The sequence below is a fragment of the Ovis aries genome, chromosome 22, assembly GCF_016772045.2.
Source record: "Ovis aries strain OAR_USU_Benz2616 breed Rambouillet chromosome 22, ARS-UI_Ramb_v3.0, whole genome shotgun sequence".
In the NCBI taxonomy this organism is placed as follows: Eukaryota; Metazoa; Chordata; class Mammalia; order Artiodactyla; family Bovidae; genus Ovis; species Ovis aries.
In genome coordinates, this window is record NC_056075.1 from 18856030 (window position 1) to 18882976 (window position 26947).

At 51.7% G+C, this 26947-nt stretch overlaps 1 protein-coding gene across 3 annotated transcripts in view; it reads right to left on the reverse strand.

The window, feature by feature from the left end:
* The window catches only part of CRTAC1 (cartilage acidic protein 1), a 147735-nt gene that overhangs the window by 5614 nt on the left and 115174 nt on the right, over window positions 1-26947 (reverse strand). For all 3 annotated transcript variants that reach the window (XM_027960229.2, XM_042238487.1, XM_027960226.1), the window contains exons 6-11: window positions 22664-22798; window positions 19608-19753; window positions 16913-17049; window positions 13378-13460; window positions 12450-12550; window positions 11701-11869 (exon numbers count right to left, since the gene is read on the reverse strand). In XM_027960229.2, the coding sequence (XP_027816030.1) occupies window positions 11701-11869; window positions 12450-12550; window positions 13378-13460; window positions 16913-17049; window positions 19608-19753; window positions 22664-22798 (771 nt within the window). The remainder of the gene's footprint in view (window positions 1-11700; window positions 11870-12449; window positions 12551-13377; window positions 13461-16912; window positions 17050-19607; window positions 19754-22663; window positions 22799-26947) is intronic.

Sequence of the window (26947 nt, forward strand, 5' to 3'; positions counted from 1 at the left end):
AGGCTGTTTTGGGGAAGAGGGTTAAACCCGGTGGTAAACGGGTGGACTTTGGAGTCCTGGGTTCACATCTTGGCTGTACCATTTACCTAGCATGTTGGGAAAGAAAGAGTGGGGTTGGGGCATCTGGGAGACCTGGGGACAACGATCAGCTTTACAGCAGATTTGCTTTTTAATATTGGGTGTATTCCACTGATCTGTATCTATACTGATAGTTAAAGTCTGCAAGGGGCTGTCACTGGGAAAGTCCCTGTTTTCAGGGAGCTTCCACTCTAGTGGGGATAGACAGGCATACACATGAACCAATAAACAATGCCAGATATTGACAAGCTCCGTGAAGAGAACAAAAATAGGGTGATGAGATAAAGAGGAAGTAAGAGTTACTGGGGGGCCTTTTCTAGTCAAGGTGATGAGGGACAGGTTCTTGGGGATAAGATATTTGAGTTGAGCTCCATATAGAAGCTGAGGTGACAAAGGGTACCGGAGAAAGACCAATCTGAGAAGCAACAGTGAGAACTGGACATGGAACAGCTGACTGGTTAAAAATTGGGAAAGGAGTATCATAATGCTGTATATTGTCACCCTGCTTATCTAACTTATATGCAGAGTACCTCATATGAAATGCTGGGCTGGATGAATCGCAAGCTGGAATCAAGATTGCCGGGAGAAATACCAATAATCTCAAATATGCAGATGATGTCACTCTAATGGCAGAAAGTGAAGAGGAACTAAAGAGTCTCTTGATGAGGGTAAAAGAGGAGAGTGAAAAAGCTGGCTTATAACCCAACATTCAGAAAACTAAGGTCATGGCATCCAGACCCATCACTTCATGGCAAATAGCAGGGGAAAAAGTGGAAGCAGTGACAGATTTTCTCTTTTTGGACTCCAAAGTCACTGCGGACAGTGACTGCAGCCATGAAATTAAAAGACACTTGCTCCTTGGAAAAAAAGCTATGACAAACCTAGAAAGTGTATTAAAAAGCAGAGACAGCACTCTGCAGACAAAGGTCTACGTGGTAAAAGTTATGTTTTTTCCAGTAGTCATGTCTGGATGCGACAGCTGGACCATAAAGAATGCTGAGCACTGAAGAATTGATGCTTTCGAATTGTGGTGTTGGAGAAGACTCTTGAGAGTCCCTTGGACTGCAAGGAGATCAAACCAGTCACTCCTAAAGGAAATCAGTCCTGAATATTCATTGGAAGGACTGATGCTGAAGCTGAAGCTCCAATCCTTTGGCCACCTGATATGAAGAGCCAACTCATTGAGAAAAGACTCTGATGCTGGGAAAGATTGAAGGCAGGAGGAGAAGAGGGGGGCAGAGGATGAGATGGATAGATAGCATTGATTCAATGGACATGAATTTGAGCCAACTCCAGAAGATAGTGAAGGACAGGGGAGCCTTCTTGTGCTGCAGTCCATGGGGTCACAAAGAATTGGACACAGCTTAGCAACTGAACAACAACAACCAAGCTGAAATGTTTACAGAAAATAATGGTGGTGAAACTCAGGGAATATTCATTGTGAATCCATCTGCACACATCCTTAAAGCAACGTGTTACATCACTGGCAGAAACCAGGTTGGAAAGATTTATCAGGTGTTTAGGCATCGTCACAGCCGGCCCTGGCTTCCTGCTTAAAGCAACAGGACTGTCACTGAGACAAGGTCAGGCTAATGGTGATGGATTGGGGTGGAGAAGAGCGGGAGCTGGGCCTCACATGCTGGGAGAAGCCTTTCTCCAGTCGGTCACTGGGAAAGAGGGCAGCGCTCAGTACAGGTGGGAGGGATGCTGCAGCCCCCTCGTTGCCCCCCACCAGGGCTGACTAGACATGGGTTTGTTGCTCAGGGCTCCACAAATTTGCACACTCCCCCAAGTATCAATCGAGGCCTGAGAAAAAAGTCACCCACACGTGCGTGCTACTTTCTCTTCAATGCGTAGAGACTGTCACAAAGCAAGTGAAACTGAAAAGTGCTGTGGAATTTATATCAGCTTTTGTTCATTACTGTCCACCAATGGATTTTTACAATGACTGCTGCAGTGGGGGCGGAGGGTGGTCTGTGAAACATTTTTGTGTATGAACGGGGTTCCCGTATTTTACAAAAGGGAGCAGGGGGAGAAGGGGGTTATGAAAAATGTTTTCTGGCTTAATAGAGCCGACCTCGGAACCAGTAAGCCATGGGCCTGGAAGGGGAGAGTCTCCACGCCTAGACTTTGGGGGAATCAGTGTACAGATTTCGGTATTGCAATCTACCGCTATCTCTATGAGGTTCCCCTGGGGTCGGAGCTAAAGCAGCACGGTGTGGAAGGAGCCCACTGTAGCTTTCTCCCCGAGTTCCTGTGCGTCAGTCTGCATTTTCCAGAGAAAGGTGCATCTTGAGAGCCACACTCTCCACTTTCTGAGCCTCCCTGGGCTTGCTTCTTTTCTGCTCCCTCCAGCCCAAGGCCTCCAGAGAAGTCTCTCCTCTGATCATCATGAACTAATAAGGGTAGGGACCAGCCACCACCCTCCAGAAGTGTCAAAGGTAAGCAGCCCCTGCCCCTGTGCCTGCAATGGGGCAGCAGCACCAGAGAGAGGTCCCCCGAGCAGAGACCCCCACATGACCCAGAGACCCCCCCAGACAGGATGCAGCTTCTCTCCCCATAGAGATTCTCCCCTTCCAGGCTGGGGTTTACTGGTTCTGGGATTGGCTCTATTAAGCCAGAAAACATTTCTCATAACCCCTTCCTTCCTTGTTCCCTCCCACCACAATTTATTTTGGGGAAGGGGGTGAAAATAGGATTGGGGGTGTGAATCGCCCACTGTTTTTCTGTTTGGAAGTAGTCTCTTGAGGTTCAAGAGATTTGGCATGTTTAGGGTGTTCAGCGCCCAAACTAAGTGGCAGATGTAAAAAGTAAACATTTTTCTATTAAAAAAAAAAGGAGACAAAGAAGAACAAATGTTTCTTGCCTAAGCCAACAGAGCAGCTACACAAATACATTTTCCAGCCTGACAGAAGTGCTGCAAATAACTCAAGAGCTGCCGAATATTCATAGACAATCACAAATTTACATCCTGCATCTGAATCCTGTTTCCTCTCTTCCTCCAGACCCAGGGATTGGCAGACTAGGATAGGAGTCAGCCATAGGGAGGGCACCTCTCAGGAGGACTCCTTCCTTTGTTACTGATTATTTGGGGGCCTCAGTTTCCTCATCTGCAAGATGGGAGCTCTAGCCTATCCAGGAATGACAGTCTTTCCTTGGATGGGAGCGTTGCCCCAGCCAATTTTGACCCTCAGCATCCCCATCATCTCTTAGACATGGGGGGCACCCTGCAGTTCCCAAAGGGCTTCCCCTTATTGCCAGTAATACTACAGAGTATGCCCTCCAAACTGCCCGCAGAGATTCTCAGTGTCAGGGCACTGGATCCTCATGGCAGCCCCCTGAGAAAATATGTTTAATAATTTCCATCTTACAGTCGAAGGGGATGAGACTCAGAGAGGTGAAGGGAATTGCTCACAGCTACCCAGAGAGGGAATGTCTGATCCTGAAGCCCGCACTGCTTACCCCTTGTTCTATTGCCCACCCCACCCCCATGACCAAACCACCATGGACCAAGCATCATGCAGGGAGCTGGGATTCAGCAGGAAGCAGACAGACCTAGGACCCATCCTGGAGGAGCTGAGCCCTGTGGGGACGATGAACACAGTGATCATGTTCAAATAAACTGGGAAAGCACACATACAGTACCGGTGCCACGTGGTGAGCGAGGCGGGGTTAAAAGTCATTTCGTTGGAGGATGCAGGAGCAATAGGAGCTTGGGAGGCACAGAAGGGAAGGGAAGGACGTTCCAGGCAGAGGGTACAGCACAGGCAAAGGCATAGAGATGTGAAAAGGACATGCGTGTTGAAGATCAAGAAGCAGGTCAAAGTGGGCGAAGCAGGGTGTGAGCCTGTGCGTTAAGTGGGGTGGGTGGGAACTCTCGAAGGTGTGACTGATTGAAGCTTCTCAACTACTCCACGAGGGAGAATTTATACCCACTCCCCCGATGTAGACACAGGCTTGGCAAAGTGCAGGGAACTGCAGATGTTTGAGTTCGGACTGGAACCCAGGCTCCTGCCCCCAGGCTGGGCCGTTACCTTTGCCCCAGAAATTTCGAGTCTTCCCGCAGCTGCACAAGCCAGGGGGCCTGGCCACCAGACACTGCACAAGGGGCAGCCTTTGAGTTGGCCAGACTGCCAGGCCTGTGTCTGGGAGCAGAGGAGACCCCATTGGGAGCAGCAGGGAGTCGCCTCCTGCAGCTTTTAAAGGACAAAGGCTAAAGAGGCACAGAGAATTGCGCTTTTCAGAAGAATCACAAGCAAAACAGATGGTGGGAATACAGTTGGTGGAATATTTTTGCACTTTATTAAAGCGATTTTTATGTGGGCCACTGAATATTCCTTTCCTAAAAGAGCACCAGCCGGCTGGAAGGCAGCTCTGAGTCACTTGCGAACAATCAGCTGAAGGAAGGTGGGGTGTGTGTGTAGGGGATGGGGGTGCCATCAAAGCCTGGGGTGGGTTGGCCCGGGGGCGAGCCCAAGTGGGAGGCTGGTGGAGAAAGGAGATTACTGGCTTTTGTTTTCATGTATTGGCTTTGGTAGAGCTGCCTTAGCTCTTTGCTAACTCAGAACCAGAGAGCCTGGGTGTGGGCTACACGGAGTGGGTGTGGGCTACACGGAATGGGTGTGGGCTACATGGGATGGGTAAGCCGGGGTTGAGATGTTGGGGTTCAGAGCAACCCGAGTCCAGCAGGGCACTCAACAGGGGCTGTGAGCAGAAACGCTTGTTTATGAGGTTGGCTGGCCGTCTGCACTGGGAGGAGCAGGGGAAGGGCAGGACATGGTGGAAGGAGGCCAAGGGGCTCCCTGAGCAGGGGTGCGTGGGATGGTTTTACAGGATGAAGCTAAGAGCGCTCTGCACAACAGAGTGGCCCGCTGAGAGCCCCCTGCCCCTTGAAGCATGAAACGCAGCAAGGTCCCTGAGTTTTACTGTGTGATGTGATGCAGTCTGGACCCTTAGGCATGCACGTGAGGGTCTGAGAAGCTGAGTCCTCTAAGCACAGCTCAGTGCTGACCAAGCAAAGGCCCACAGCATGGGAAAACACTGAGAGGAGCTAGCCAGGTATGTCGGGGAGAGAAGTGCCCCAGGGAGGGGCTGGCTGCTGAGGGGCACACGTGTGCACCCACACGTGTCCATGGACAAGCTGATCACCACACTTTGCTGCAAAATCAGGAGGCAGGGGTGGTTTTGGAGGCAGGAAGGAACGGGGTCAGAGGGGATGAGCAGGAGCATTATGGGTGGTGGAGGGGGCTTCCTGCAGCCCTCTGCCCTCCTGCACAGCCTCAGGGGGGCCCCACATCTTCTTCCTAGTCCTACTGACATCAGGACAGCCCTTTCTGCATTCCTGTTCTGGACCTGCCCCTGCTCACTGCAAATACCACAAAACAAACTTCTTCGGACTGGAAATCGCCCTACTGTCCGTCAGCAGGGCACTTGCTAAATAAATTATGAATGCAGCCACACAACAAAATGCGGTGCAGCACTGAAGGAAAACAAAGGAGAATGCTCAGGCTTGGAAGAATGTCCAGGATATACTGTTAGGAGAGAGGGGAGAAAAGCAAGTTTGGGAATAATAGGGAGAGTATGATAATTTCCGTTAAAAAAGCTTCCGAGGCATATTTATTTATAAATGAGCTCCTGTGTATTTTACATGCAATAAAATCTCATCAAAAAGTGTGGAATTGGGAAGAGGCTGTCCCAGACTACCTACTGAAATGGCTCCCTGCCTGCTCCCTTCGCATTCCTAATTCCTTTACCCTGTTCTGCATTTTCTTTTTTTTTTATAGCACTTAATGTCTCCTAACCTTTTATATATTTGCCTAGTTGTTATGTTTACTAGGTATCATATGTGACTCCTCCTTCCACTGGAAGGTAAGGTCACCCACAGCAAGGATCTTCCTTCAGTTAGTGTTTGGCACATAGTAGGTGCTCAGTAAGCAGCAGCTAAATGGGTCACATAACCCTGGGGGAGGAGAGAATCTTTCCTTTTTGCTTAATATTCCACACGTAGTGGTGAGATTGCAGGTTATTTTTACTTACTTTTTTTTAATGGTGTTATATTTTCTAATTTTCCTGTAATCAATATGCATTATTCTTACAGTCAGAAAAAAAAAAAAAACCTAAGGCTTTCTAAAAAAATTGCAAATGCTGCTCTCCCTGCAGGGCTCTAGGTGCCAGTCTGGTGCCCCTGGAGAGGCTCCTGGGCTCCTCCTGGTCCTCCCTCCCCAGCAATGCCCCTCCTACTGAAAGCTGAGCGTGGCTGTGGCTGTCCCCACTCTGCGACCCCCTCCATTCTGCCCACCCTCTCTGCGGGGCTCTGGGAGCTCCCTTTTCAGGAGCTGCGTGTTGATGATCAAGGAGCAGGTCTTGTGGTGTTGGAGAATGAGGCCTGCACTGCCCTGCCTCCCTTTTCAGACTCTGCTCCCACGAGACCCTTCCCGTCCTGTGGACGTCATGAACACGCTCACCTCTGGCCTTTGTTCAAGCCAGGCCGGCCCCTGGATGCCCCGCTTTGGCCCCCATCCACGCCTTACAAATTCCTACCATTGTTCTAGACCTAGTTTGAGGCCCGCTTCCTTGCTTGGAGCAGAGTGGGTTTCTCCCGTCTCAGTCTTCTCACAGCCTCTGGGCCAGTGTGACGGAGCACCCAAAACTGCTTGCAACCAGAGCGCCTGTGTCCATCAGCCGCTCTCACGGGACTGCGAGCCTGGAGGGCAGGCAGCATTTCCTTGTTTCACCTGTCTCTTGGCCACATCTCTTGGGCTCTCCCGCACCCCGTTTCTGCCTCCTCACTCCTCTCTTTCCGCAATCCTCCCTTCCCATCTGGCTTTCCCACTGGCTCCCTCGCCTCTGCCCCACTGCTGGCCCCTCCACCAGTCAGGAAGGCCTGCGCTGTGCTGGATCCATGAAGATCCTTCTGGAAGTGGGGGTCTCGAAGCTGCAGGGGTGGGGCCTCCTGCCCCTCGCTGTGTCCCCGGCTGTTGGCCCTGCTGCCTGCTGAGCGGCCTTAGGGAGTCTCACTGCCAGGCCCATGGCTGACCCGTTGGGGCCGGTCTCCAAGTGTAGTCTTCCCTCTCTGCCTCTCTGGGAGTGAATCCATTGGTGGGGAGGCTGCAGGGGGCCTGTGGAGCAGTCTGAACCAGAGTTCAGACCCAGAACAAACCCCATGGTGATGCAAAAGAGCAAGGACTGGCAGTCTGGGCTGTCAGGGAGTCCCGAGCAGGAGCAGCCTCCATAACCCTGAGCTGTGGAGGCAGACAGTTGGGAAGAGTCATGGAGGCTTTGGGCCCCTGTGATACCATCAAATGATCTTGCAAGGCTTCCCAGCTGGAGAAGCAGGTCCATTCTGGCAGGGACAGACACTGGCCAGAGAAGAGGCCCAATAAGACCCATAAGACATACCTCAAAATAGCAGAGGCAGCTCAAGGGGAGAGGGGAAGGAGAACCCAGCCGCAGTCCTGGCCTCAACATTGATTTGCTTTGTGAGCCTCAATTTCTTTATCTGTACAATGGGGTGTGGGTTGATAGCCAAGCCAGATATCTGGATAAACATCCCACCTGTGAGACCACGGCTGTCACCATGGTATGGATGGGCTCACTTGGGTCATCTGGTAACTGAGGGGTCACAGATGTCCCGTGAGAAAGGGGCAGAGCAGGACCCTGGCTGGCTGCGCACAGAACAGCTTTGGGAGTCCGGCAGTCAAGTCATGGTGGTTAAGACCCCAGACTGTGGTGTTCAAGGAGATGGGGTCCAAGTCCAGTCCTCCCTATCTTCTGGAGGTGTGACTTAATCTCAGTCTTAGTTGCTGGACCTGTAAAATGGGGCTATGATTCTTAGTTCATCCTGCTGTGGTGAGACTGGAATAAGGTATCTTAGGTAAAGCATTTAGACCAGTGTCAGGCATACACTAAGCACTTGATTAATGGCGACTACTACTATATTGTAAGAGAGGACTATGTATTTAAAAGTCATCCTAGGACTTCCCTGGTGGTCCAGTGGCTGAAACTCTGTGTTCTGTGTAGGGAGACCAGGTTCGATCCCTGGTTGGGGAACGAGCCTGCATGTAGCAACTAAGGCCTGATACAGCCAAATAAATAAATAGATACATATTTAAAAATAAAATAAAAGAAAAGAAAAGTCATCTGTGCCATTAGGGCCAGCAAAGTAAATGGCTGCCTTAAAAGTAATCGACTTCCACCTTCGGGTTGACCCACCCAGGGTGAAATAGCCTGAGAAAATGCTCATATAACCAGGCCCTGGGTCCCCTAAATATTTATGCCTCTTTTTCAGATGACATAAATATTATGTGTTGCCTATAAAAATTGGAAAACACATACACACATACACAAAATATGAAAGTGAAGTGAAGTGTTAGTCACTCAGCCGTGTCCAACTCTGTACAACCCCATAGGTTGTAGACTGCCAGGCTCCTCTGTCCATGGAATTCTCCATGCAACAATATAGAGTGGGTAGCCATTCCCTTCTCCAGGGGATCTTCCTGACCCAGGAACTGAATCCGAGTCTCCTGTATTGCAGGCAGATTCCTTACTGTCTGAGCCCCCAGGGAAGCCCAAACTACTGAAGACAAAGTATGGAAGAAAATAAAAATCACCGGCCCAGTTAGGTCTGGATTTGAATCTCGGCTCTGCCATTTATGTGACTGGGGAATGTTTAATGGTTCTGATCCTCAGGTTTCCCATTTGTAAAATGGGGATAAATCATGCCCATATCAAAGGGTAATCATGAGGATGACGTGAAATAATGTGAGTAAAATGTCACCACACCTAGAACAAGAAAGAATTACCATATGGATCCAGCCACTCAAGGAGAACCACTGTTCACACTTTCTGCATTTTCTTTAGTTTTTTTTCTATGCCCATATGATGTATATATAATATTAACGTACACATATATATTTGTTAATTTGAGACTGGAGTGCCTATTCTTTTTATGTTAATATCATGAGGTGCTCACATAAGGGGGAGGGTATCTGATTTTGAACCATTTGACTCAGATGGTTTCCTTTCTTTTTTTTTTTTTTAATACTTATTTTCCATTTTTGTCCATGTCGCATGGCATGTGGGATCTTAGTTCCTCAGCCAGGTACTGAGCCTGCACCTCCTGCAGGGGAGGCACTGACTCTTAACTCTGGACTGCCAAGGGACATTCCTTAAATGTTTTCTTAATCGTTGTGTTTTAGTAAAGACACTGTTGCCCGCATCCCCCACCCCGTAGTGTTTCTCGGTACTTTTTCCATTATTGTGCTTCCTCCCCAAGAAGACCTTTTATTACTTTTTCCCCCCTAATTCCCTTCCTTAGTGCATTTCTTTAAAAATGCTTTGTTTTGAAAGAATTATTGATTCACACAAAGTTGTACAAGATAGTACAGAGTGGTTCTGTATGCCTTTCATCCAGTTGCCCCCATATACTTAATGTTACCTATACCTTATGTAACTATAATACAACATCAAAACCAGGAAGTTGACATTGGCACGATGTGTGTGTATAAGTTCTTTGTTTGTTTTTATCACCTGTTGAATTGTGCAGCTCCCACCATGATCAAAACACAGAACGGCTCCATCACCATGGGGACCTCCTTGGGGTTTTCCCTTTAAAGTCATGCCCACCCCTCCCCTTTTCACCATTTCTAACCCCCAGCAACTACTGATCTATTTTCCATCTCTATAATTTTGTCACTTTGAGAATATTATATAAATGGAATCAATAGTATGTGACTTTCTGAGACTGACTTCACTGCCCCCCCCCTCCCCCACCACTCATCATGATACACACGAGAGCTATCCAAATTGCTGCATGTATCAATGGTTCATTCCTTTTTATTGCTGAGTAAGCTTCCCTAGTGGCTTAGCTGGTAAAGAATCCTCCTGCAATATGGGAGACCTGGGTTTGATCCCTGGGTTGGGAAGATCCCCTGGAGAAGGGAGTGGCTACCCGCTCCACTATTCTGGCCTGGAGAATTCCATGGACTGTAAAGTCTATGGGGACATGATTGAGTGACTTTCACTTTTCAATATTCCATGGTGTGAATGGATGGCAGCTTGTTGACCCATTAACCCACTGATGGACATTGAGGCTGTTTCCAGTTTGGGCTATTAGAGACAAAGTTACTATGAACAATCAGGCATAGATTTTTCTGTGGACATAAGTTTTCATTTACCTGGGATAAAACCCAGCAGTGCAATTGCTGGGTCTTATAGACTGAGCGACTTTCATAGTAGTTGTATAGTTTTTTTTTTTTTTGTCTTAAAAGAAATGCCAAACTATTTTCCAGAGTAGATGTACCAGCAATGAATGAGAGATCCAGCTTCTCCACATCCTTGCCAGCATTTGGCCTTGTAACTTTTGTTACTTTAGCTATACTAATTGATGCTTTTGAACTGTGGTATTGGAGAAGACTCTTGAGAGTCCCTTGGACTCCAAGGAGATCCAACCAGTCCATTCTGAAGGAGATCAGCCCTGGGACTTCTTTGGAAGGAATGATGCTAAAGCTGAAACTCCAGTACTTTGGCCACCTCATGAGAAGAGTTGACTCATTGGTAAAGACTCTGATGCTGGGAGGGATTGGGGGCAGGAGGAGAAGGGGACAACCGAGGATGAGATGGCTGGATGGCATCGCTAACTCGATGGATGTGAGTCTGAGTGAACTCCGGGAGTTGGTGATTGACAGGGAGGCCTGATGTGCTGCGTTTCATGGGGTCGCAAAGAGTCAGACATGACTGAGTGACTGAACTGAACTGAACTGAACTGAATAGATGTATAGTGATATTTTATTAACACCACAGGTATACTGCGTATCTGTTTATGTTATATATATATGTATACACACAAATATACTAGACATATTTGTACACGCATACATGTGTGAGTGCTCAGTGGTTGAGTTGTATCTGACTCTTTGTGACCCCATGGACTGTAGCCCGCCACGCTCTTCTGTCCATGGGATTCTCCAGGCAAGAATACTGGAGTGGGTTGCCATTTCCTTCTTCAGGGGATCTTCCTGACCCAGGGATTGAACCCATGTCTCCTGTGTCTCTTGCACTGGCAGGCAGATTTCTTACCACTGAGCCACCTGGGGATCCCATACATACATATATATATATACATAAAAGAGTAGAAGTTTTTTCAATTGCCCTCTCCCAGTCAAGAACCTATTTTTACCTTCTGGGGGATGGCATCACCGCCATGCTTCTCCCAAGCCTTCTAGCTAAGAGGAGGCACCCAGGGTTTGCTGAGACACTTTAATTACTGAACCAATACCCAGGCATCTGGGGAAGCAGCTGGTGTGGACAGGTTTGGTGTAGCCATTGTTTGAAGAACAAGGCCGTAGCCTTGAACAAATGGAGAATTAAATACTCTGACCCCAAGGTCAACTGCTTTGTCAGAGGCACGGGGATGGGGACCCCAGCAAGAAGTGGGGCATAAAGAACCTCCCTTCTGAGTTCAGGTTCATCTCAAAGCAGGGTTTCCTCCAGTAGCTGGTGGTACCTGGAAGATGCTCAGGCTGTGAGCCCTGCATTTCAGTGGGCTCTGCAGAGCCCTGCATCCCACTGCCCTGACAAGAGCCCACGGCACTCCCTAGACCCCCACCCTGAGCCCTGACTCACCTAAGCCAAAGTGAGCCACGGGCTCCATCTCACACAGGTAGCCTGAGCCCCCGTCGATGATCCTCAGGTGTGCCCCGCTCTTCTTGGTATAGAGCACGACCTTGGCACCCCTGGCAAAGGCCCCAAACCGGGTTCGTGGCACCACCCTCAGCCAGTTGTTGCTGAAGCCCTGTAGCGGGGGAGGAGCACAGGTCTGGGCATCAGCCGGGTGGGTGGAAGGATCAGAGGAGGAAGAGGGGGAGAAGACAAGGGGCAGAGGAAAAAGAGGAGGAGGGAGCCAGGCAGGGAGGGCGAGCAAGGCAGGCTGACTGATTGAAGTTTGCCAGGAGCAGCTCTGGAAAGAGCAGGGAAAGCCAATTCTGTCTTATTGTTTAGTCACTCAGTCGTGTCTGTCTCTTTGCGACTCTGTGGACTGTAGCCCGCCAGGCTCCTCTGTCCATGGGATTTCCCAGGCGAGGATACTGGAGTGGGGTGCCGTTTCCTTCTCCAGGGGATCGTCCCAAAAATAGGCTCAGGGAAAGCATTTTTTGGAGACGTGCCAGTGGAAGGAGAGGGGCAGAAGACTTCTCTGAGAAGCAGCCTTCTTGGGGGCTTAGTGAGTATCTGGGAACTCATCCGCTTCCTCCCTGGGATGTCCATTTCCTGCCACTCTAGTCAAACAAGCACCTGGGGCTCCTCTGTTCTCATTCATCCCAGGCCCAGGGGAGCATGCCAGGCAGGGCTCTGTGGGTCCCAAGGTCCAAGCACACCTGATTCCCCCGGAAGACGGACAGCGGCTGAGCCATGGACTCTCCGTGGGACAAGATGAGGTCCAGCATCCCGTCTCCATCGAAGTCGGTCACCACGCCCCCTGCAACAGCACAGATTTCAGTCTGGCCATCGGCCAGGAGACCAACAGGAGAAGGGCTCCTAACCTGGGCCAGTCCACACCCTGGGTGTGAAGGAAAGAGCGCAGCACTGGGCCATGAAGGCTGGACCATGAAGCTCCTCTCCTTCTAATATCTGCTCGTGATAGGAATTTGTGGAAATCGGGCGGAGGTCCCTTTCATTCCACTGGACTTTTGCAAGGAGAGTGTGGGTACAAACAACTTGGACGATGAGGGCTTCTGTCTGGTCTGTTATACACAATATAGACATGTGCACAGGTTTTTTTAATCAATCTATCACGTGTTTGCATATACTAGTCTCCTTTTCGTCCTCATTACAACCCAGAGACATGAAGAAGGCACGTGCAGTTATCCCCATTTCATGGGTGTGGAGAACAAGACCCAGAAGATGGAGCACCTTCTCCAAGACAATGACAATGGCAGGGCCGGGTCTTAGGCCTCCTGATCCAGTGCTCTTTCTCTGCCACCAGACTGAATGCCAGCAGGGGTCAGACTGCAGGACCCCCAGCCTCTCCTTAACCCCCCTCCCGGCACAGCATCAGCAGGGACACTACTGCCCACGGCTGCCAACACCTGTGACCCCACAGCCCCGGGGCTGGGAGAATGGACCTTTCCCTCCTCTGCTTCCAGCCTGGCACTCCCAGGCCCCTCCCCGCTCCCACCCCGGGGATCTCAGCCTTCAGGGAGGGTGGGGACAGGACAAGCCAGGCTATGAGGCTTGCTGCAGCATCCCTGCTAAGGGCAGTGCTGAGCTGGAGGATAGCAGGCTGGAGCCCTCAGGTGTCCTCACCTGTGCCCCGGCCTTCAGGCTCCAAGGCATCGCCAGGGTTGAGCTCCTCGATGAGGGGGTCGCCGTGCTCCCTGCGGATGATGCTGCAGGAGAGGAGAAAGGCGGTTCATGGGTGACCACACGTGGCAAAGCCCCAGTGGGCCCTCTGGACCTGGGAGTCCACTAACTCCATTTTCTGTGCTCTGAGCACCCTGAGACCCCGCCACCTGCACACCGACAGAGCCAGTCTGCTCACAGACCCTGTGTACACCCTGGCCGTGCCTTTCTCGGGTTTTAATTTATGTTGGTAAATATTGATTTTTCCTTCTCTAATGGATGAATTATAGACAGCCTGGGGAAGGGCAGGTGATGGATGGAGAAGGGGCAGGGACGCAGCTACCTTCAACTGACCTTCACTTTCCTTCATGTGGCCCTGGGTTTTCCAGTTCCGGATGCTACACAGGGTCCCACCCCACTCCAGTGCCACCTCCTCCACACCCTCCCTGATCGTCCAGCTAGAAGCAGTGCCTTCCTGCTCTGCCTCTGTCACTTTCCTGGCCTTTATCCCTCTCTGCCTCGGGCTGAAGCTCTGCATGAATGCATCTTATCTCCCCAGTTAGACTGAGTTCTTTGCAGGCTGGGACCACGTATTCTTCTCTGCATCTCCTGCAGCGTCTAACAGTGCCTGGCTCTCGGGAAGCTCCAAGTGCATGCCTGTGGCCTGCATGGAGGAATTTCGGAGGCAAAAGGGAGGGAAGGGTCCCTTTGGGTTGCTGGGGTTCTATTTTGCATTCTGAATCACGGTAATATTTGCTGTAGACAAGCCCACTGTGAAAATGCTGCTCTTCTTGCACTTTGAGCTGAATGTTGATGATGGCCTTGAGCTTCCTCTCCAATTTTTCTCCCTCGTTAGGGTCTTGCAGCTTTGGGTGCTCTGCCCTGGCTGTGTGGAGCAGTTCTGGGGTCAGGGTCAGGGAAGAACCAGGAGGGATCTTTATCACTCTCCCCACACATTGCAGGTGGGGCTTGTTGCTCAAATCACAGGGTCACCAGAGGGCTGTGCTGTGGCCAGTGCTTTCTTTTAGGAGCAGGCCAGGGTTCCCTGAGCTGGAGCTTCTGGGGGCTGGATGGCAGAGAGGGCTGGTAGAACTGCAGGGTGGGTGTAGGCTAGAGCACGTACCCTGGGACGCTTCCTCCGTCCACACACGGCAGCTGCATGGAGCACGCCTGCGTGTGCAGCCTGGCCAGCGAGCAGCATGCCTGGCAGTGTCCTTGTGGGGTGTGCCGGCCTGCTGCAGCTGTGCATGCCTCAGCCTGCTAGCACCCACGGTCCCTTTGGCCATTCGTGTCCTGTAACCTCTGTCACCACTGGGCAGAGACACCCTGGGGTTCAGGTGACAATGCATATAAGGGTTCCTGGGGGAGAAAGCCCAGAAGTTCTAGTGCAGAGCTGGGCAAACTCACCCAGATTCGGGCAACCAGGGCAGGCTTCTCAGTGGAAAGGTCAACAAAGCTGAGACCAGAACGATGTCCATGTCACTCAGAAGAGAAAGAGGGGCAGAGGATGTGGGCAGCCTGAGTCCAGGCCTGGCCCAGCCCAGAACTGAAGGAAGCTCATGGTGTCTGACCCTAAGGTGCAAACTGGGAAATGGAAAGTGACAAGGCTCGGACAAAGCCAGCCTATGGGATGTGTCAACGAGAAGGTGGTGGCGGTGGGGGCTTCTAAGGGGTTTACGAGGAAGAGGGGTGTGGCCAGAATTGCATTTTCAACAGCTTGCTCTGTGGACCTGGGCGCAGAATGGCAGCTAAGGAGCGGGAATGTGCAGGGGTGGAGCCCTGGGAACAGAGCAGCAAGGTAGGCGTGTAAGTGGTGCCACCACACACATCCCGCCTGGCCGGGAGAGGCCTTGCTCCTGCCCGCAGTCCTGCCGTTATTAACAGGGTCCCTGCACGCTTGTTTAGCACCTGGTGTGGGCGAAGAGTTCCCTGGTTTCCCAGGCATCGCTGAAGGGCTTGTGGACTCAAGCACAGCAAGGTTTTGCATCTCCAGTGACTCCTACAAGGAGCCCACCACGTTCATTTCAGCCATAGGTGACAAGCCCGCTTGGTGTAGGGTAGGTGGGGGCTCCACTTCCAGAGTTGCCAGCTGAGTGGTGGTCCCAGCCACTGCCACAGGGACTCAGGGCACAACCACGTATCTGGGAAGTGGCTTTCCTGCTGCTGCGTGGAGGCAGATGCACTGACCTGGGGGGTGACCATGTGTGTGGACAGCCTGGGCCGGCCTGCCCTTGGGATGGCCAGAGGGAGGATGGGGATTTGATGGAGGCCAGGCGGGCAGGGGAGATGCCTGGGTTCTTGGACTACAGAGACTCTCTGGTGCTCAAGGGACCTGGTGAGGGACACTTTATTAGCCAGAGAAGGAAAGCAGTGTCTCTGTTAATGAGCAATTGATCTTCTGCAATTAATCTGGAAGTTGTGAATAAGCTTTTTGCGAGGCACCTAATTAGTAAATCTGGGGCCTTCGGGGGGTGATTACAGCCAGTCGGGATTGATGCTTTGTTAATAATTATATTTTAAAACACGCTTAGTCACAGCCCTTGCCTTTTATTAATAGTCGGGGGCCCTCCTGGGGGAGGGGGTGGGGTCTTGGGGAACTGAGCAGATGATGCGGCCCATTTCCTGCATCCAAGGCCCTGGGCCACCCCCTCTCCCCACATGGTCTTGAGGCCCATTAGCATGTTTCAGGCCAGGAACAGGGCCATCTCAGGTCACATGGGTCCTGAGGTTTGTTCCCCAACAGCAGCTCTCCAACCTCAATGTGCTAAGAATCACCTCATGCCTAGCATATGTGTTAAAAAAGACAGATGTCTGGGCCTCAACCTTGGAGATTCAGATCCGGGAGATCTGGGCTGGGCCTAGGGATTCTGTATCTTAAAGAAGCACTCCAGGTGGTTCTGACACCAGTGGTCTCTGGGCCCCGATTAGAGAAGTGCTGCCTTGGAAAATCTAACCCCTCCTTCTTACATGCAGCGCTCAGATGCTTGCATTCTTGTCCACCACTAATTGTCTCATCTAGCATTTCCCAAAGGATATTTTGCAGAGCGCCAATCCCAGGAGCAGAATCTCTGAAAGCAGTGCCCTGCGGTCAAATCTATTTGGAATACTCCATCCACCTCGGAGCGTAAGATACTCACAGTCATGTTAAGGTTATGAGAAGTCCTATAGTCAATACACCTGTATTGGCTTCATCCGGGTGCACCCAAACAGATGTGGCTCTGGGACTCCTTTGGATGGTGGAGCGGAACCTGGCTTCTGTGTACACTTTGCCCAGGTTCCCCCCTCCCCCACCCATTTCCACCCTCTGCTAACAGCAGGAGGCCAGCTTCCTGCCATTCTCTCAACTTTTCACTCAATTCCTGTCCTTCCCCTTTCTCTGCTCCTTCACCAGGGGACCTGCCTCCTCCCTCCCCTTGGAGCTCCTCTTCTGAGTCCTAAACCTTCCTCCCTGACCCCACTGCGAAGCGTGAGTAGCCACGAGCCGGGCTGAAGCATCTACCGGAAGAGGCGGTTGGCTGAGGAGCTGCGGTGGGCGAAGTTGTTGAAGAAGACCTCCAGCTCCTGGTCATTGTCAAAGTCAGCAGCGATGACTGTGCGCACAGGGGAGGGCATGGAGAACTTGGGCGAGGCGATGTCCTGGGGAGAGAGGGCTGCAGGTCAGTGGACAGAGTGGGCCAGAGGCCAACTCCCACCACCCTTGTGTGTGCCTGTGTGCACGTGCCTGTGTGTGCGTGCCTGTTTGTGTGTGTGCCTGTTTGTGTGCAAAGATAAAAACCCACGCTAGCACATCCTCTATCATCTTCCCCATAAGGGCCCCAGGGTGCTGTGTTTAGGACCACATGAACCCCAGGCTGCTTGTAGGAGAACAAGAAGGTAAGAGGAACAGTCCAAATTCACACCAGGGAAGCGCCTTGCTGTTCCCTGGTCGGGACCACACGTGGCCCTCCTATCAGTCACTCGAGGCAGGGCTGACATGAGCGTTCCCATTTCACAGGTAAGGTAACAGTCCGGGAGAGGAAGGAAATTGCCCATTGTTGTAGCTGATGAGCCGGGCCACCACCTGGCTCCAACACCAAATGCTAGAGGCCCTTTCTAATGTGTGCCCTTTCTCCTCCACAGCCGAGGCACAGTCTGGGTGGAACCTGGGAAATCCTGTGCATTGAATCCAGGCCTCTCTGCTGACTCGCTGTGTGATCTCAGGAAAGTTACTCAACCCCTCAGATCTCACCTTCCTCCTTAGTAACACGGGGATAAGTAATAGCTGCTCAGGCTGTGAGGACTGCGTGTAAAGAGCTTGGCAGAGTGGGCTCAAGGTGAATCCCGAGGGGTCTGTCTTGGCCTTGCCCCAGCTGTCAGCCTCATGGAAAGTGGCAGAGGTGGCCTTCAGCTGGGTATTGCTGTCTCCATTACCTTTTTTCTTGGAGTCTTTTGATTTTTTTTTTTTTTCTTGAGACATCCACTTTGGGACATGCAGGATCAGACACCTCTGCCCAGGGCTCATGAGGAGACCCCAGACCCAGGACAGCCCAGCAGGGACCTCAAAGTGCTGACAGGGCCTTGATGGACCTGGCAAAGGGTCCCGTGTATGGGACTTGACTTTTAAATAGAAGAAGAGCTATGTAGGGAGACCTTTTTTTTTTTTTTTCTGAGCAGAATATCCATTCCAGGTGGGTTTGTCCTTTAAAGACTTAGAAATCTGTCTAAATCTCAGGGCCCATGTGGGGAGAACTAGGAAGGGCCCATGGGGGTGTCTGGGAGTGGCCCCCTGCCCCTTGGCCCCAGGCCTCCTGCTTCAGGCCCTCTCCCCTGGTGGCAGGAAGGAGCTGCCTGCTCTGGGTTGCCCAGGGAGGGAGGCTGTCCCCATCAATGCAGTCACAAGGCTGATTGAGAGCCTGGCCAGCTGTCAAGGGTGGGTTGAACAGGGCCACGAGAGCTGGTAACAAAGAGACCTCAGGACCTTGAAGTCGTTATTCTATTGATTCTGTAAAAATGGAAACCTACATAGGCCCCTTGGGGTTGCCCCAGCTGGATGCCTGGGCTTCCAAGATAATGTATGTAAGATGCTTAGCACAGCTCCTGGCACACAGAAGGCACTTGATAAATGGGGCCTCTATTATCACTGCTCCTGTGACCTGGGCTGGGCTGTCGAGAGGGTTGGCTGACATTTGGGGCTGGATCACTCTTTGTTGCGGACTCTCCAGTGCCTCATAGGATGTTTAGCAGCACCCAGTCTGCTGCATAAGAGATGCCAGTAGTACTTGATCCCACCTGTGACAACTGATAATGTCCCCAGACATCATCAAATGTCCTGGGGTGGGGACAAAATCACCCCTGATTGCGAACCTGTGTTAGAATAAAAAGCTGAACAGAGATGAAAATCACCCACGATCCTAGGATCAGCTGTCCCGAGTTCAGGGTGTCCCTCCTCCCCACCCAGACAGCCTGGGTCTCACGCCTCTGCAGGGAGAGAGTGCTGGGCCTGAGCATGCCTAGGTGGCTACCTTCAGAGAGGGGGCTTGTGGTGGTCCCTCAGAGAGAAGGTCCATGGAGACTTCTCTGGGATCATCAAGTTTCTTGCTCCCTTGGGGGTTTTTGGCAAGACTACATACCTCCAGAGCCATCCTGACTCCTGGAAAGCGTCTCTACTGTCCCATGCCCTGCATCACCTTCCCCGAGAAAGGCCCAATCCCAAGCTCATTAGCCTGGTGGCACCTCCCTTCCTGCCACTGAACAGCCTTTCTGAAGAATTCTTGGCATCACAGACCATTGATAGCTCAGGGAGGGGGCACAGAGAGGGGTCTGATGTCACCTTGCCCACCACCTGCTATTTGGCCAGAGCGGGCAGCTGTTGGGAGCTCTATGACTTCAACCTACCCCGACCCCTACTCCCACTGTACCCTTGGCCTGAGCCTTGATTTGAAATGCTCAGGCCCGGGCTATGGGAGAAGCGCTCCCAATTCAGACAATGAAACCCCTCTCATGGGGCCTTTGCCCTGACTCCCACCTTGGGGGCTGCTCTCTTTTCTCTGCTAATGACCATGCTCTGGACACTACGGACAGCACAGCAGCCCGGGCTGGCCGGATGTCACCTTCACTGTGGCCACCCTGCCCCCAGGCTCTGCAGAGCCTGCTCACCCTGGTGGGAGTCACGGGGGGATAGAGGGTGGGGAAGTGGGAGAGAGGCCCCTTCTTACCCGAAAGCGGACCTTCCCGTGGGCGCTCATCTGCAGGTAGAGGCGGTGGGGGCCGTTCCAGTTGCCATAGACGATGTCCACTTTGCTATCACGGTTGAAGTCTGCCAGGGCGACTCCGCGTCCGTGCTGGTGGGGGTCGTCCACACCTAGGAGGAAGGGCAGGAGCCCTCAGGGCAGCCCTGTAGGCCCCACAGACACTCGCCTTGTCAGGGGTTGAGGGTGGGGGTGGGGGTGTGTGGAGAACAACCAGGAAGGGTGAACCTCATTGTGTCCTGATCCCTCCACAGGGGTAGAAGGGGGGAAGCCGTCTGGTTGCAGAGAGAACCAGAGACTTGTTTTCAGGATGCCTTTGCCCGGAAAGTACTACTTTTTACTTGATTTTGGGGTAGCATGACTTTGGGGAAGGAGAACTGTGGAGATCCTGGAGGACTTAAAGCCGTCCCCGCCACCCCTGACATGGGGATACATTGAGTTGATTATCACTCTTTTGCTTAAATCTCAGTGATTCCCCAGTGCTCTTGAGTCAAGTTCAAATTCCTGCCCACCTTATCTGTCTTTATGTCGCCTTCCTCACATGCACCAGTCATACAGGGTTCCTTTCATTCCACAAATGAACCAAGCTCTTTTCAGCTTCTGGGCCTTGGCTTAAGCTGGTCTCTTCTCCTAGAATGCTCTTTCCCCAGCTCATGGTTACCTGGCTCCTTGTTTCTCTTCTGCTCTCAGCTATAATGTCACCTCCTCAGGGAAGCCTTCCCTGATCACTCCCATAAAAACAGCCCCTCCCACCCACCCTGGTATTCATCCCAACTGCCTCCCATTCTCCTCTGTTGTGTGGATCACAGGTGCAATCTTGTTCCATTGCAGGGTCCAGTTTTTCTACTAGACCTTCTGCTCCATGAGGTCAGGGTCTGTCTTCTTGCTCATCTGTGTTCCCACAGCATCTATCTCAGTGTCTGTGGTGATCTGGCAGTTTTCTGTAAATACTTACTGAATGGAGAGACATAAATAATTTGACAGAAGGCAACCAGGGACTTCGGTGACAGCAGAGGAAATAACTGCTCCATGACTAAGAAAACCACAGTTTGCCTTGTGAGATCTGTGGGGGAAGCTTGTGTGTCCAGCATCACCTGTTTGTGCTGTGCCTGCATCTGCCAGGGGCCAGTGGGACTGAGCTGATCCCTGGGGAGGACAGAGGGTGGCTCTGCCCAGAGGGGTGGCCTGACCTCCTGGCTGCTTCTGGCAGACACAGTCCCTCAGGCCAAGGGCACAGCTGAGAGGCAGAGGAGGCCAGCTCTAAACACCCACGCTGAGTCTTTGGGAGGACAAACTGCCATTGGCAGGTGAAATGACAGTATGATGGGGGGTGGGGATCACGGACCAGGACACAGGTAGCTCTTGCCAGCTGTGAACACGGAGATCCTGAGATGGGGGCCAGGAGAAGGCAAGGTGGGATCTGTCTTGGGAGCCTTAGAGGCTGATCATCCTCTTGGGGGAGGGAAGGATTTAGAGAATGGGTGGGGGTCAGGCAGAAGAGGCAGGGAGACCCCCGTTTGAGAAAGAGGGCTTTCAAAAGAATGCGGGCAACCCCCAACCTCTAGGATTAATACCCTGTTAATTCTCCACGAAACGCCCCAGCCCTAATGTTGGTGGCCTTCTGCATTGGCCCATTTCTCTCCTATCTACAAGGCACCTTGACAAGGAGTTGGTTCCCTTTCACAGGAATAATCGGTGCCAGGCTGCACTTCAGAGCAGCATCTGTTTGGGTGATGAATGCCCTCTTGACATGTCTTGTTAAACCCCTGCAATCACTCTGACTTTCAATTACGGGCCTAGCACCTTTCCTCTCTCTTCCCGCCTGATACCTTCCCCCACTCCAACTTGTTTGCTCACCTCTGCTTCCATCTCTTTAACACCTTATCAAGTCCTCTCGGTTTTCTCCACCACCACCTCCCCTTCATTTTATGATTTCTCAGCAAGGAGAAAATTTGCTGCCGGAGTGTACAGCAGGTGAGCTGGGTGGGAAGACAGGCTGGGGAGCTGCCTCCACCTTTAGCTTTGCCCGGAGAAGGAGATAAGGGGAGCTGATCAGCTGCAAGGATGCGTTGGTGGGGTGTTCAAAATGGGAACTCTGGAGCAGAGCGCTGGAAGGGCAGTTGTCACAGAGAATGGATTGGTACCTGCTCAGGGATTGGATGTTAGCTGTCAGCACTAGCTGGAGCTTGTAGGACCTTTGATCTATGTGTCTACATCCCCGCTCCCCTCTTCTCCTGGAGACTGGAGCTTGTTGCTATACTAAGAGGAGGAGAAATCAGACCTCCCATTCCTGGGCAAGGCGAGTAGGGGAGGTACCAGGTGGGGAGAAGTAGCTGAAGGGCAGACTGATTATGTCCACAAGCTTTTATTATGTGTCCCAGTCCTTGCAGATACAGACAGATGGTCACCGTGGTGTAGGAGCCTGAGTGAGTGGTACTCACAAGGGCAGTGGGAACACAGAGGAGGGGGATTCCAGTCTCAGCCAGGCAGCACATAGGGAGGCTGGAAAGGCTTCACAGACAATATCTGAATGAATATTGAGGGACCAATAGAAGTTCTGCAGGGACAGAAGGGAGAGGGAACTGGCAGGTGCAAAGGCCCTGAGGCAGAGGACAGGTGAGCACAACGGGAGAGAGGGGAGCAGAGCTGGGAGCCTGGAATACTATTTTGGGTGGATTTTACTCTGCTTCTTATTATAGCTATTCATTTATTTGTCTGTTTCCCCCTCTAGATCATCAGTGCCTTGTATATAGGGGGTGAGAGTGGGGTAGGGTGATCTTATTCAAGTCAGGGTCCCCAGCTCTTAGCACTAGCCTGGCACTTAGCAGGGGTTCAATTAATGGTCACTGGATTGAGCTGAATGTTTAAAATGGATGTGGGATTACAGGTGACACGCAACATTAGCTGTGCAGATGGTGACTAGTCCCTCTCTCTCCCTGGGGCCTGTGGGGCCTGGAGGGAGCAGGGCAGCCCAGAGCCCCTGTGGGGTGGGGGTGGGGCGCACAGGCAGAGGCTGCACTCACCAGCGCTGGCCGCAGCATCCACAAAAGTGCCGTCACCCCGGTTGTGGAAGAGGAAGTTGGGCCCGTTCTCATTGTCGCAGAAGATATCCGAGGCACTGCTGCTGAGGATGGGACCCACGCTGACGCCCCGGCCCCCTGGAGAGGACATTGATCTTCACTAAGTGGAAGAATCAAAGCCCCAGGCCCATGTAGAGGACGGGGGAGGCCTTGGTGGCAGGCGGGGGGCCCTGGAGAAGCTGCGATGGTGATGCCACAAGGAGCCTGGGGAGGGGGATTCTGATATTTCTGATATTTCCTGGAGCCCAGAGCTGGGCTCACAGTTCCGTAAACCGACGGGGTGGGTGGCTGCACTGCTGGTGAGGCAAGTGAGGAGCAAGACAGAGTCACTTAGTGCCCATGGAATGAGTCCCTGAGTTGAGGAACACAGGTCACCACGCACAGCTTTTCCCTTCGGTGACTAAATCCTACTCCTAAACTCACCTCTGCCAACAGCATTTAGATTAAGTCACAGAGTTGCTGACAGCCCCCTGCCTTACCCTGATGGCACATATGCTGGTCATGATACTGGCTGTGTTCCCATTCTAAGGACCTAGAGAAATAGGTTCCAGGCACAGGTACAAGGAGGCCTCATTTGCTTAGACTGATGTAGGAAACAGATGCGAACACCTGCCTGCCTGTCCATCAACAGGGATGCTGAATGGATTACAGTGCATCCGTATGACGGCCTAGTCTGCAGCTGCTAAAAAGACTGTGTAGATCCATAATATTGACTTGGAGGAATGCCCATGACATATTGTTAAATGAAAAAGCAATTTGCCAAGTAATAGTATCATATGATCCTGTTTTTATTTTTAATAGGAAAACAAATGATATTCCTGAATATATGTTTGTGCAAACTTGCTCTTGAGTTTTGGAAAAAGTGGGGAAGGCCACACCCTGAGCTATTCACACTGGCTGCCTTTTTTGGGGAATGTCTGTATTGTTTGGCTTATTGCAACAAGAATTGCTTCTGCAGTTTGAAAGGAAAAAATCCAATAAGGTATATATTTTTTAAGGACAAAAAGAAAGAAAACCAGCCCTATGTTAGGGTTGAAGTGCCCAAGATCGATGTGGACATGTCACCAAGCTCAATCTTAAGATGTCTTGAACAAACCACCCCCAACCTATGAGTTTCAAATAAAGCCCTGAAAGCCTTCCCTCTGCCCCACCCCCACCCCAAGTTCAGGGCAGGAAATAGCTTGACCACGACCAGGACATGGGTTCTAGTCCCAGCTCGGCTTTTTTGACCTTGGGCAATTCATGCTGCCTGGTTAGCCTCCGTATTCTCATCTATAGAATGCGGATAGTGTGCCCTGCCTTTTCTCTTTCAGGCCTTTTGAGAGGATCAAATGAGGTGAGAAAACTAAGAGGATCAAATGCTCTGAAAGGTCTCTGTGAGCCCTACAGCCTCGTGGACCAGCTGCGGGGGTGTCACCTGTGAGCTTGTCAGAGATGCAAAATCTCAGGCGCCTACTCACCCAACCAGGACCTGCATCCAACAGGATCCTCGGGTGGTTTATGTGCACAGGAAAGTCTGGAAAGTACCGCTCTGAAGGGCTGTTCAGTACAATCACAGCAGCTTATTAGGGCACTCAGAAGAATGTGGTTTTTAAAGATGAATAAATGAGAGCTCAGTGGACCTGAGTGATGCTGAGCCAAGCCCCCTCATTAGCCCACCTCCAGACAAGGCAGAGGCTTCTGCTATGAATAATGTGAAGAACTGACTCATTTGAAAAGACCCTGATGCTGGGAAAGATTGAAGGTGGGAGAAGGGGACGGCAGAGGATGAGATGGTTGGATGGCATCACCGACTGGATGGGCATGAGTTTGAGCAAGCTCAGGAGTTGGCGATGGCCAGGGCAGCCTGGCATGCTGCAGTCCATGGGGCCGCAAAGAGCCAGACACGACGAGGGACTAAACTGAACTGAATTTGGGATGGAGGTTCTCTTGGTCCCCAGGCCCTTCTCTCCTGAGATTTGTCCTTGGAGGGAATCATGGAGCCTTTCTCACCTGCGGAGCCTGCCCACCAGGGGCCTGCTCGGGGAACAGACTGGGGCAAATGGCATTGCTACAAGGGTCATTGTGGGGCTCCTTGTTAACACACTCTGGGCCCTGTGTCTCCTGATTCCTCCCAGGTAATCTAATTAACTCTCAAGGAGAGCCCCAGCCTCGTGAAAACAGAGCCCCTGAATCCACAATGCTTTCAGAGCGTGTCATCCAAGTTGCACAGGCCAGGCATTTTCATTAGGAGAGCCACGCATGGGGCTTTCGGATGCTTTTCTTTTCCTAAGTCAGCAGGGAGAGTGCTAGGCCACTACCTGGGCACCTCTTCTGCCCGTTCAAGGAGTTGCCGCTAAGTGGTTGCTGGTCCTGCCCTTGTCTTGCCAGACTCCAGCCCAGGAGCTGGCTTTGGTGAGAAATCCTCCATCTTGTCTGGACCCCCAACAATTCCAGGTGGGGCTCCAGGACTTGCTGCCCTGCAACTCCATCCTTCTTCCCCCCGCTCCAGCATCCTCCAGTTTCCTCTCTGCCTCTGACTCCCAAGCTGTGACACATTCCCTTCATTTTCTCCGAAGCAGGTTATTTCCCTCTTGGACAAATTTCTAAATCTTTCTAATTAACTAATTGGGTTGGGTTGAAGCCTTGCACCATTTGTAACCTGTAATTACTAGAAAATTGCCATGGTAACCACACTACTAATTAGTGACAATTTATTGCCATGGCAACTGGACCATAACAGAGATGTTACCCACAACTCCTTCTTGGCAAGTTCACCATACAGTTGGGGAGCAGGTGAGTTGACAGGGAGCTAGCCTCCTGAGCACCAGCCATAGCAGACTCAGGATGGAGGGTCTAAGGAGATCTGAAGCAGGGGCAGCCAGGTACCTGCACCCCTCTCTGAGGCCGAAAGGGGAACGCTACTCCCAGGTCCATCGTGTAAGGGCTCTTCAGACCAATAAAATCCATTCATCTTAAGCGTAGCCTGACCCTCCCACTCCATGCCTGGTCAATGACAGAGGCCCGTTATTTAGCAAGTATCTTTTGCCTAGACCTTGCCCTCTCCCATAGCTCTTTTCCTGACTTTGCCCCGTCTTCTCTGTCATACCCATCCTGTTTCGTGACCTCTGAGGTTTAGCACACACCCTATGGGACTACCCCAGGGCAGTTAGGAACATCTTTCTTCAGCCTTGGAAAATGATTAAACTCCACTTTACATCAATTAATTCCTTTATACTTGAGGCCAGAATGTTTTCTTGGAGGCATGCAGCTCTGCAGTTGGGGCTAGAGAGGCACATTGGTGGTGGGAAAGATGGGGGGTGGTCAGGAAGTTCGAGTTGTGTGACCTTGGGCATGTCACTGAGCCTTTCCAGGCATCTGGCTTCTCACCTATAACTCGAGACTGATAATGATAACCCCTTCTCGGGCTGTCATAAGTATTAAGTGAGCTGGTATTTGGAAGGTACCTTGGAAAAACGTCAAGTGCCACAGACTCATTAGTGCCACTATTTCCCACCTGCTGGGAGAATAATATCCCTTTATTTTGCTAACATTCTCAAGCTTCAAAGACCTCCTTGTTCTGCTGCTGAGTATGAATGCGGCTCCCTCCCCACCCCTCCCTGAAGGCTTCTCACTCTGCCCACCAGACTGGGCGGGAGAGAGGATCAAGGGGAAAATGCTTCCCTGTGGACCCCTCTTTCTCCGGTTGGTTTCTGGCACCCCTTGATGACCAGCTCTGTGGCTCTGTGCCCATGGGGCAAGCCTTGCTCACCCTTAAGAGCTGCACCCCTAAACCTCTGAACCCCACACTTGGGAGACGCAGAACCAAGTCCAATTTAGATGCAGAGGACATCAGAGGATGAGATGGCTGGATGGCGTCACCGCCTCAATGGACGTGAACTTGGGCAAACTCTAGGAGATGGCAAGGGACTGGGAGGTCTGGCGTGCTTCAGTCCATGGGGTCGCAAAGAGTCGGACAAGACTGGGCAACTGAACAACAACAATCCATCTCTCAAACCACATAAGGGCAGCCCTCATGGTTGAGGGTGGGGAAGGCAAAGGGTGGTTGTAGGAAGTTGGGGGCATGGCTGCACCACCCCAAACAGTACAGCAGAGGGGCCGGGATGAAAAGGCAGGGGATTCGCTGTGCTAAGGAAGAGCCTCCAGGGACTGCCTGGAGTGGCAGGAACTTGGGGAGTGTGCCCTCCAGGCACTGGTCTCCCTTCCTGTGAAATGGTGTGGGGGTGG